Below are 12,281 nucleotides of genomic sequence, written 5' to 3' on the forward strand. Positions count from 1 at the left end.
GACAATGGAAATTCTAAATTGTTTTTTCCCCGCTATTCTCATTTAATAAAGTTTTCTGTTTTTATCTATGTGCTCTGTAAATTTCAATGCCAAGGTAGTAAATTTAAAGTTTAAAAAAGGAACTGCAAATCTTTAGAATATCACAAGATAAATGATTGATTTGCTGAAGAGATGGAGTAACGACACGGACACAAGAGCTGGATTTAAACTGGGTCATTTTTATTAACATAAATTAGCATAATTTAATTTAAATAAATTAGCATAACAACATAACTAACTATGACCCAAACAATGGACCTGCAGGGTCAAAAAAATACTTCCGGGGCGGAAATGACGTAGCAATAAACATTCCTGGGCAACTTATGGCCGTAGCTCGATGCTAGTCCAGGTGAGGGACCTCTCCCTCACCTGAGACCCTGCCATGCACTTGCATGAGGGGGGTCCCGCCGGCTAACCCCTAACAGGGGACTTAAAGGTGCGGGACCCAAAGACAGGTTCCCCCCAACTGCTCAGGTCGCTTCCACCACAAGCTTGGAGAGAACCTGTCAATCATCCCCAAAGATGCCCAAGGGAGAACGCGCAGTTGCTAAACCACCACCCAGTTTTCCACCCCTAACCTGCCTACCCAAATGACCAAAGGTAAGCCAATCAGCCTAAAAGGTGCAAGCACCCCCTAACCGCACCTCCATCTCCCCAGTGTGGAATGGGCGAAAAATGGCCCGGCTAAAATGCAAAGCCGCAAAACATTCCCATTCGGCCCCCCTAGGGGCGACCCACAATAGCACACTGCAAAATAGGGAGAGCGGGTGGGTGTCTGCTGCTGGCTGAGGTCCGGGCAAAAAGACTTAGCCCCGGGCCTGCGCGCCCTTAAATAGGGCCAGCAAGCCCCGCCCGGACTCGTCAGCAGTCAGGCCATGCTGGCCTGACTCTCGGCCGAAGTCTCGCCTCGCGAGACTTCGGCCGAGATCAAGTTGGCGGCCGCCAAGGAGCCCGATGTCTCCCCGACCCTCCAACAAACGCCGCCAGCGGGGTGAGTCCGCTGGCGCTATTTTCACAGTTCAATGTGCTAAAGAATTGAAAGAAAAGAATTATTATGATATTGACAAAATAACTGCAGGAGTTAGAACATTTACAAGTATTTCCAGGGTATAAATACCTATAAAGGGTTTTTTTATTGTTTTTTGTTTTGTCACGTATGTATTGGTATAGTATTGGTGGTATACAAAGATATAATAATATTTCTATACATGATACTAGTAAAAGAGAAACATTAGGATAGGGAACAGAAGGCACTCTGGTACACTTATGCACAACCCTTACTGACCTCTTAGGAACCAGGAGAGGTCAACAGTGGATAGTCTAAGGGTAAAGTTTTGGAGATTAGGTGATGATACTACAAAGTCTGGTAGTGAGTTCCATGCATCAACTACTTGGTTACTAAAGTCGTATTTCCTGCAGTCGAGTTTAGAGCACTTTAAGTTGGTATCTGTTGTGTGCTCGTGTGTTGTTGCAGTTAAAGCTGAAATAGTTGTTGACAGCAAGGACGTTGTAGCAGATGATTTTATGAGCTATGTTTTGGTCGTGTTTAAGGCGACATAGTTCTAAACTTTCTAAACCTAAGATTGTAAATCTAGTTGCATAGGGTATTCTGTTGCGAGTGCAGTAAGTTTGCTTAGTGAATTTGAGGCAGAAGGCAGCAGGAGTTGGAGAAGGCGAGTTTTTGCCTCCCTTGGGCAAGATATAAAGCATGACAGCTCTTGAGATCCAGGTAGGCAAACATCTCCCTCTTATTAGGGTTGAGGAGGAGTCGGTTTCTTGCCATCCAGATCTTCACAGCCTCCAGTCTGGCTGGAGGAGGAGAAACAGGAGGAAAAGAGAGTGACAAGGAGGTTGTTCTCTAGGACATGGTGGATGAACCACCATCAGGTAAGTTAGGACACTGAGTTGTCTCCACATCCAGTTGGCTGGGGTGATTTGTTCCATGCTGACCTGTCCATGCCCATAGGGCTGCACTGAGTCATCTGCACCGAGTTATCTTCTCCAATCTATTCATGCCCATTCCTCTGTACCCATCCAGTCATGTGTTGTTGTGAGCCGCCCCGAGTCTACGCAGAGGGGCGGCATACAAATCTAATAAATAATAATAATAATAATAATAACAATAATAATAATAATAATAATAATAATAATAATAATAATAATAATAATAATAATAACTCAGCCTCACTCACCTGGCCATGCCCAACCATCCATGCCAAACTGGCTGTTGCGAGTCATCTTCTTCCACCAGACTTTTTTGGTCTGGCCCATTATATAGTCAGTTGGATTTCAAAGGGAGTTTGTCATTTCTGAAGTCTTAGCACCTGATTCAACTGAGGCTATAGATGCTGCTTGAAAGAGCAGGCCTTGGATGGAATACGTTTGGGTAGACTCTTGCTGCTTGTGGATCCCAGAGGAAATCTCTCCCCACACTTTTTGTAGGAGTTCTTAGAGATGAAGTGGCAGAAAAGATACCTAGATATAAAATAAAAGATTGTCTGAGGATGGCTTTGTTAGACATTATTGTGTAGCAATAATAGTAAAATGTAACTATGCTCTTTCCTTGCTCTTATTTCATTTACAGATGGATTTTGGATGAGTATCAAATAACAGTTGAATTTTATTTTGTGAAACAATATTTTTTTACAAACTTGAAAATAAATAAATAAAAACAAAGTTGATGGCATCTTGTTTATAGCCGTGCCAAATATTTCAAGGAGCTGCAGACAATAGTATCTGGAAAATGGAAATATTTTTTCAGGAAAAATAGTTACATGAAACAAACTGCATAATATTGCTAAGTCTGGTGCCTTTGTCTCTTGTAGATAACATACAATTTGAGGAGCTTGTTAAGTAAATTTAACTGGCTGTACATCGTATATCTGATATATTTCTATTTATTTTTGATCCAATATACTCAGTAAAATTGGGTTATGAACATATTATAGATATTTAATAAAGGACTATTTGTATTTTATTTACAGTATTTCATATATGGCTTTTGTTTCTTTGTATGTAACACAGGGCACTTAGTTATTTTGTCTCATTGAATTAGAGAGTAATCAAATCAAACCAAATTTTTATTATGGTCATAGACTGGCGTAGAAATCCAGAATAAGTTAGTTATACTTAGTCTACATCAAAACCAATGCCTTTTATTTAATTAGAATTAATTTTTGCTAACTAAATCTAATTAGAACTAAAATGCATCATCCGATGCACAGTATCTCTCATGGGGCAAGGTCAAATGGTAAAAACAGCCTGAAAACCTGAATCTTGAAAAACATGATTTCTCTAACCAGAAAAATCACCTTATCACACCTCCAATTTGTCTGGATATTGTCTTACCTTCCTCATCAACCTCAAAATGTGGTTCCAGATACAGATTCAAGAATTCTTAGTGAAGTAGATTAGTGTGGCATCAATCTAACCCCTTGGAATTATAAAATTGTTATCTCAAAATGTCTGTTTTTCCTGCTAGGTCCTTGGCTGGATCCGTAATGGAGAATCAATGCTCAATGCGAGTCTTGTCAATGCAAGTTCTTTGTCAGAGGCTGAACAGCTCCAGAGGGAACATGAGCAGTTTCAGCTGGCCATAGAGGTAATGTTTACTGTGCACATTGACTTTTCTTATGCAAACTGAAGATAAAGCTTCAGAAATAATCTGACCGGTGTTCAGAGAGTAGGAGAAGAAATAGCTTCCAATTGACAGTTAAACTTTCCTATTAACTAAAATTGAGCTGTATGTTTGTATAGGAGGTACCTCTCTTTTGGCAACTGCCGTTGGAAGCAGCAACTAAGTCATAAAGCAAAGCAATTGTTGAGTGAAACCTAAACTGTGCTTATGATTTTACTTCAGCTTTTCTGTGCTTTACCGAACTATGAAAGTCATAAATGTGAGGACTAATCACAAAGTTAGTTTTTCATCACCACTGTAACTGCAGATGGTTACTGTAATGAGACAGTTGATGTTTTAAACACAAAAAGTTTTGAAGTAGTAATATAAAGTAGACCTATAAAGCTCTACATGTCATCGGACCAGGTTACTTAATGGGACCGTCTTCTGCCTCATGTATCCCAGTGGCCTGTCAGGTCCCAGAGAGTCAACCTTCTCTTCTCCAGGTCCTGTCAGCCAGACAATGTCGTCTGGCAGGGTCTAGGGGAAGAGCCTTCTCTGTGGTGGCCCCAGCCCTGTAGAATCAACTCCCCCCAGAGATTCGTACTGCCCCCACCCTCCCCACCTTCTGCAAGGTACTAAAAACTCACTTCTGCCACCAGGCTTGGGGCCATTGGGTTTTAACATCTAGGCCCGGACGATAGATGAATGTACAGTATAATATATGATAGGATGAATGTGGATGATTGGTTTTAAAAAATTGGGGGTTAGAATATATTTTAAGTTAGATTTCTTACATGTTTTTTGAATTTACCTCTGTTGTGAGCTGCCTTGAGAAGGGCAGCATAGAAATCTAATAAACAAACAAACAAACAAATAATCTTTACACCTTACTAACCTTCCTGCCCCAAATAAAATAATAACTAAATACCTGTTTGCCATGCTCTACTCCAGATGTGAGTAATCTGATGCAGTCAAGAAAAACATGGTTTCTGTATCAAAATACATATGAATATTGTGCACCAAATAGCAAAGGTTACAGTAGTCTTGTTTGTTTGTTTGTTTGTTTGTTTGTTTATTGAATTTGTATGCCGCCCCTCTCCGAGGACTCAGGGTGGCTCACAACATATCAAAACAATAAACAATATACATATCTAAAAAATTGAATATAGCTAAAAACCTTTAAAAACTCTAATAACATTTAAAATCATTGATTCCCATTCATACAGCAAGACATACTATACTCATCGGCCAGAGGGGAGGGTCTAATGGCCCCAAGCATGGCAGCACAGATAGGTCTTTAAACTTTTACAAAAGGCAAGAAGAGTGGGGACAGTGTGAATTTCTGGGGGGAGCTGATTCCAGAGGGCCGGGGCCGCCAGAGAGAAGGCTCTTCCCCTAGGTCCCACCAGCCGACTTAGTCTAGTTGACAGGACCTGGAGAAATTATACATATACATATACAAATTAATATCAGAAAAATCTATCTCTAGGGAGGTACGGTAAATAAAAGGAAAGGATTGCTTTTGATCTTAATCTCCATTGTATTATAGTAGTATCTATTTATTTTTCTGGGAATCCTCAGTATATTAAATCCCAATGTTTATTCTATCACATGTTTAAATTAGGGGACTAGTTCAATTTATGGTATTCTACAAGATTGTATTAGGAAAAAAATAGCTTTTCTGGAAACAGCTGCAATTCATTTATTTCTTATCTATTTCACTGTACCTTCAAGAAACTTAGGGAACTGTGGATAGCAGTCTTTTTTTTTAATCTCCAAAATAATTAGATGTGATAGGTCAGACAGAAAATTGTGATTGGCCCAAAAAAGAGGATCACTTCAGTTCTAATTTGTTAAACCTCTGAGAATACACAATATATGTTAGATGAGCAGATGAGTTACTGTATCGTAAAATTACTGTGCGTATGTATTTTAGGAATAACAGCTGGGGTTTGCATCACATTTTACTTCCTATAAATATTATTTTCCCCAAGTGTTGGCTTAAGGATTAAGTTGTGAATAATTAGGGATTGCTTAGGGATTAATTTTGTTATAGGAAATTCACAATTGCTTTTAGGGTCACTTTTGAAAATTACCTAAGTAGAATAACAGAAAATGGAAACTATACTCTTGCCTCTTGATTCAGAATCAGAATTTTCCTAGTATTTGACTATTGTAGATACTTCCAGAAATCCATTTACCCAATATTTTAATAAGTCATTTTTTAATAAGATTTAATGATTGATTTAATAAATAAGATTTAATAAGATTTAATGTGTTGAGAGTATGTTGATTGAATGGGAATGATGGTCTTTTTACAGTTTTGGGGGGGATTTTAGATTTTAAATTTAATTAATTGGATTTAAGATGTTATATACAGTAATACCTCATCTTACAAACGCCTCGTCATACAAACTTTTCAAGATACAAACCCGGGGTTTAAGATTTTTTTTGCCTCTTCTTACAAACTATTTTCACCTTACAAACCCACCACCGCCGCTGGGATGCCCCACCTCCGGACTTCCGTTGCCAGCAAAGCACCCATTTTTGCACTGCTGGGATTCCCCTGAGGCTCCCCTCCGGACTTCCGTGTTTTTGTGATGCTGCAAGGGAATCCCAACAGGGGAATCCCAGCAGTGCAAAAATGGGCACTTCGCTAGCAACGGAAGTCCAGAGGTGGGGTTTCCCAGCAAGGGGAGCCTTAGTGAAATCGCAGCGTTGCAAAAACACAGAGGTCCGGAGGTGGGGTTTCCTATGGAGGGGAACCTCAGGGGAATTCCAGCAGTGCAAAAATGGGTGCTTCGGCTGGCAAAAGGGGTGAATTTTGGGCTTGCACGCATTAATCGCTTTTCCATTGATTCCTATGGGAAACATTGTTTCGTCTTACAAACTTTTCATCTTAAGAACCTCATCCCGGAACCAATTAAGTTTGTAAGACAAGGTATAACTGTATTGTTATATTATATATTGTGAGCCGCCCCAAGTCCTCAGAAAGGGGCGGCATAAAAGTCCAATAAATAAATAAATAAATAATATAATATAATTGTTGGTATGCTGGCAAGCCCTGAAAGGAAGGGAAATGTTTATCCATCCAGAGAGGAAATTCTTTATCATTCAGTACATCTTGGCAGCGTTAATAAAGCACGCCTTTGGAACAAGATATTTATTTCCTATTTGTATAGCCTGGTATATTTCAGAGATGCTTAATCTTGATATTAACTAAGAGCCCCTCCTCTCCAATGAAATGTGGTTATTCATGCTGCCAAGAGTAGAGGGCTAGCAGTTTAAATATTAAATATTAAAGATCAGATGTTTGATATCGCAGCATGTTACTTATTACAAAGTGAAGAAAGTCTAGCTGATATATTGAACATTTTCTTTGCAAATCCTTTAATCTTTCCCTCTTAAACCCTTCTGTTTATCTGGGTTGCAAATAAAACCAACTGATGGTCTTTAAGCGTTGTTTTTTTTTAATCGCCAGCAATTATTGCAGTGATAGGACTTCTTTCCATGTGTAAGCTTTACATAAGCTACGAAATTGCTTCTGAAATACAGAGGTTCAATTGTTTGAGATGATCAGATTGTAGTAAAATAAAAACGTGTTTAGAATAGAATACACACATTACTCAAATTTGTTTCTAAAATGAATATGGGTTTTCATATCTTAGGATAATAATGATGATGCAAAACCACCCAAAAATCTAAAGAATTGTTCAGCAAACACATCAGGGTAAATGTCAGCATCCTTAAATGCTATTTGGGCTGTTTTACCCCAAATTGGAATATAAATCTAGAATTATCAGTAATATCAGTAAATGCCCTTGCATGAATATGCAGAATATTTATTGTTTCAGAATGCTCATTCTAAACACTGTTTCATTCTCTCGTCTTTTCATGCTCACGCCTCACCTCTTTATACCATTTGCTTGGCACATCTATACAATTCTCTCTTTCCTCTCCACGTACACAGTCCCTCTTTCATGCCACTTCCTTGCAGAAGACGCATCAGAGTGCCCTCCAGGTACAGCAGAAGGCAGAGGTGTTGCTGCAGGCCGGCCATTACGATGCTGATGCCATCCGGGAATGTGCAGAAAAAGTGGCCTTACATTGGCAGCAGCTCATGCTAAAGATGGAGGACCGGCTGAAACTGGTTAACGCCTCTGTTGCTTTTTATAAAACTTCAGAGCAGGTGAGAAGAACAAAGGCCTCCTTCATTCTCAGTACCAACGGTGTTCAGTTTGTTTCCAGTTGCTCCACTACTGTGTAAAATGACCATTAGATAAAGATTGCTACCATTTAGAATTGCTACTGATTATTCAATCACATAGAGTGATGGGCCATAGTGAATGAATTGCACATTGTGTTGTAGTCTTTGTTTTTGTAGGCATCTATAAACAAACCTAATGACCAAAAAGGACTTCTCTGTATTACATTAGTATAATTAAAAGGTTACCTATTGGGAACGTGATGAATATGGCAAAATTGTTTTAAAGCACTCCCAAGGAATGAGCTTAACATTTCATTTTTCATATCATTAAAATTTAAAACTTTGGTAGATCAAATGACACTTTTTTGTAACTTATGTATTAAATATGCTCAACATAGAATATCGTAGTTAATAGTTACAAAATATCAATGTATAATACAGAGTAACTGTACAAGTATGTCGGTGTATGTATCACACATTATCACACAGTCTTGTTAATATGATGGTTTTTAATAGTTTGTCTCAGTGTAGACTTGGGGTATCAAACTGGATTTCTTCAAGGGCCAGATCAGCATTATAGTTCTCCTCTGTAGGCCAGCAGGGGCAGGAGGGAAGAGATGGAACGAATACCTCCTGCAGCATCCTGTTGGCAACAATGGAGGCCTGATGAGACCCACACCTCATTTTTGGTCTTCCTGGCCTCCTGCAGCACTCTCCCAACCAAAAAGGGGCTGCACAAAGGCCTTGCAAGGCCCCCACATGACCTGTTTTCTACCTCCCCGGCTTCCTGCAGCACTCCTATGGCCAAAAAAATGAGCCACGTGGCCTCCACGTAGCTTGTTTTTACTGTCAGAGTGCTGTAGGACTCCCAGGAGGTTGAAAACAGGCTGTGAGGGGGCTTTGCATGCCCCCAACCCACAGCCTATTTTGGCCCAAAGAGGCACCACTGACTGGTCCTTTGATATTTCCACATCAGCCCCATGAGCCAGATTTAAGCACCTATTGAGTTTTGACACCCCTGATCTAGCATCTTCCCAGTTGCTTTGTATTACAAGTTCTGTTACTATTTATTATGGGGCTGATGTCATCTAATATATTTGTAGGGGGTTCAAATGGAGAAAAGGGTGCCAAATCTCAACTTCCTGTATGATGAATTTCCTGTAACATCTGTGAATCAGACCTATATTTTTGGTCAGCTGATAGGTTAATACTGTTCATGGTAAATTCTTTTCTGCTTTTAAAGGTAACTTTGATAACTAAACAATTGTATTCACGCTTTTGCCTAAGGTTTGCAGTGTGCTGGAGAGTTTGGAGCAAGAATATAGAAGAGACGAAGACTGGTGTGGAGGTCGGGATAAGCTGGGACCCTCCTCTGAGATAGATCATGTTATCCCCTTAATCAGCAAACATCTGGAACAGAAGGAAGCCTTTCTTAAGGTCCAGTCTATTTCCCCTGTTTTTAGCAACATTTTTCTTTTCATTTGTTCTGACTGCAGGAATAAGTTAGTTACTAACCTGGATGGAAATCTGTCTGTAGGAAAATAAATTATGTTCTATCTTTGATCTACTGTGTTTTGTAGGACAGAGATATCTTTCATCTGATTTTATAATAAAATCCATAAAAAGTGAACAACGTGTGCATGCATTCCTAATGTATGTGTTTTCCCCAGAATGATTTTATGCCTGCATAGCCTGAACCATGACCAGCCATGAAATAGAAGGTTGTTAGAATTTCTTCATGCTTAGAATGTCCTAATAAAGCAAACATAAACTTCTTCACTAACATTACCCATTTCAAAGACTGCGGGCCTTAACCTCTCATTCTTTTAGTTCTGTAGAACTAATTTTTTTTTAAAAATAGCTTACACTTTTTCTATTTTGAAAAGGAATAGATGATCTCACACGAATTTGCTGCTGTCGTGTTACCTCGTATGAACATTCCACCAGCCTAAATAGAATAGTTATGCATTGATTTTTTGGTATATCATCAGGGCTGTTTCTAAGATAATAACATTTCTGCAAAAAACAGAACACTATTATATTTGTGTGCCCTGCAACATTTTAAAAAAAGAGAGAGAATGGCCAATGTGAAAACATGAAGGAAGGTAACTTTGGGCAAATATCCACAAATTGCTTTTTCTCTTCTTTTTTATTTTGGAAGGGGGAAGGAGAAGTAATAATGAGATGTTTGCTTCTTTGATAAATATTAAACTAAGATGGCAATTACCTTGAAAGTGTGATCAAGCCACAAAGCAGAGGAGCACTTGAAGCCTCTTGAGTTTTTGTCTTCATTTTTTAAAGGTGTGCTTCTGTTGAGAGGTTAAAAAATTTAAATCCAATTCTTTTCTATTGTCAAGATGTCCCTCTCTCCAAATTCTCATTTTCCCAGCTCCAACCACCTTCAGCTACAGTAGTTGCTCAGTGGTTTGTGTATTGTACATTGTACATGAATCCTTGTACAATAGGAAGTCAGGGCTGAGAAAGATCTTTGCCTTTGATTTGCATTAAAATGCTCCTAATTGCAGTGAGGGGTTGCCAATTTTTTTACTGCCACACTGTGGGTGTGGCTTGTTTTGTGGGTGTGGTTTGATGGTCATATGACCGGGTAGGAGTGGCTTGCTGGCCATGTGACCAGGTCGGAGTGGCTTGACAATCGTGTGACCAGGGTGGCTTAAAGGCCATGTGACTGGGTGGGAGTAGTTTACTGACCAAGATAACTTTTCAAATAGGTGCTTGGACACTTTTTCAGTTGATTAAGCCACATTATTTGAATAGCCACAAAAAGGACAAATGATAGACAGCATTATTTATTGAGGAGCATAGTAACATTTTAAGGTTTTGTACTGAACCCACAAGGTTCAATATGATAATGGATTTGGCAAGTAGCTCAATTTTCTTTAATTGCTGTAAAACTTCAGTTCTAGAAAATGATTAAAATGATTAAAGTGTAAAAACATACTATTTAATTATTTCCTATTTTAAAAGTAATTAAGGATTATACTAAGGTATTAAAGAAGGAAGGAAAATTAAAACAAACTATTAGGTATTCAATAAATAATCCATAAACTTACTATCCCCACTGTGTGTCCCCTCCCCATGGGGGCAGCAGGCCATTGCTGTCCTTTTGGTCTAACTAGGTCTTAAGCTATATGTATTATTGATGGAGGAAATGACTGTCTTTCCTCCTAATGCCACATAATTCTCATAAGTATGTTTTGAAAGAACTCATAGCTCTCTTTTTTTTAAGTAACAATATACAGATGAGACAATTATATAACTTTGAAGGACCAACTTCCTGAAGAAATAGATTGGCATCTGCTAAAGTTAAAGTAAGATTAACATCCTTCTTGGGACTTCAGTGCTGTTACTTCTCTTGCAAATCGGTCAATGATTCTATGTAATATTTTCCCTCGTATCATCCCCAAAATGATGGTTGTGTCTGACCACAGTCTGAAGATCGCTCAGGTTTTCTCATGCACATCAACATTCTTCAGAGGTCAAAAGGGAAAATAGATCTCAAGTCACAGTTCAGAAGGTTCCTTAATGTTTTATTCTTCCAATTTGCTTGTCAAAATTGTAACTGTCGTGCTGGGTCTTGGGGGTGTTATTTGTTTCCCACAGGCCTGCACACTAGCACGAAGGAATGCAGAAGTGTTTCTCAAGTACATTCATCGAAACAATGTCAGCATGCCAGGAGTAGTGAGCCATACCAGGGGCCCTGAACAGCAAGTGAAAGGTCAGTGAGCTTCACATTAAGAGAATCACAGCTTTTAGAAATATTGTATACCATGCACTCACTGCTTCTGTTTATACTCTTCTCGGGTAAGGATGGGTTACCTAAGAACAGAAATGCATGCATTTACCATCTTTGTAGACCAAACCAAATATGTCCCAAGGAGTTGCAAAATATTTTTTCGCAGTTCGGAAATCAGGGAAATGGTTGTATTGTATAGATTAGGAATAATCTAACTAATCAACCTCCTACCTGATTATTACATTGAGAAGTATTTAAAATATATGAATGTCTGCTATTCTTTCTGTAATCCTTAAAAAGGTTTGCAAACTTAATATTCCCTTCTTTACAAGGTAAAAGCTTTATTAGCCATAAATCTTGGGAATACCCAAAAAGCTGTCTTCATAATAATGTTTATTATTTCAAATAAAAATAAAAATAATATGCATCACAGTAGGGTTTCTAAACCCTAAAGTAAAAATGCAAAAAAAGAAAGAAATATTTTTTTTTCATTTCTGATGGGATTACTTTTAAAGCTATAAAGATAAAGGGCAAATCATGTTACTACAGTAATAATTTTGTAATTAAGGAATGAGTCTTCCAAACATTTGTGTATTTATTCACATTTAAGAGGTTGAAAATGTAAAAGTTAAACAGTTAAATATTTCTTTGCTGAAATTTTC

The 12,281-nt window shown here is 38.5% G+C and overlaps 1 protein-coding gene across 4 annotated transcripts in view; it reads left to right on the plus strand.

Annotated features, from left to right (window-relative positions):
* LOC139155638 (kalirin) overlaps nucleotides 1–12,281 on the plus strand; it is a 292,637-nt gene that overhangs the window by 83,329 nt on the left and 197,027 nt on the right. For all 4 annotated transcript variants that reach the window (XM_070730868.1, XM_070730921.1, XM_070730856.1 and 1 more), the window contains exons 10-13: nucleotides 3,521–3,640; nucleotides 7,629–7,847; nucleotides 9,153–9,302; nucleotides 11,487–11,601. In XM_070730868.1, coding sequence (XP_070586969.1) covers nucleotides 3,521–3,640; nucleotides 7,629–7,847; nucleotides 9,153–9,302; nucleotides 11,487–11,601 — 604 coding nt within the window. The remainder of the gene's footprint in view (nucleotides 1–3,520; nucleotides 3,641–7,628; nucleotides 7,848–9,152; nucleotides 9,303–11,486; nucleotides 11,602–12,281) is intronic.

Source organism: Erythrolamprus reginae, chromosome 1, assembly GCF_031021105.1.
Source record: "Erythrolamprus reginae isolate rEryReg1 chromosome 1, rEryReg1.hap1, whole genome shotgun sequence".
NCBI classification, from domain to species: domain Eukaryota; kingdom Metazoa; phylum Chordata; class Lepidosauria; order Squamata; family Dipsadidae; genus Erythrolamprus; species Erythrolamprus reginae.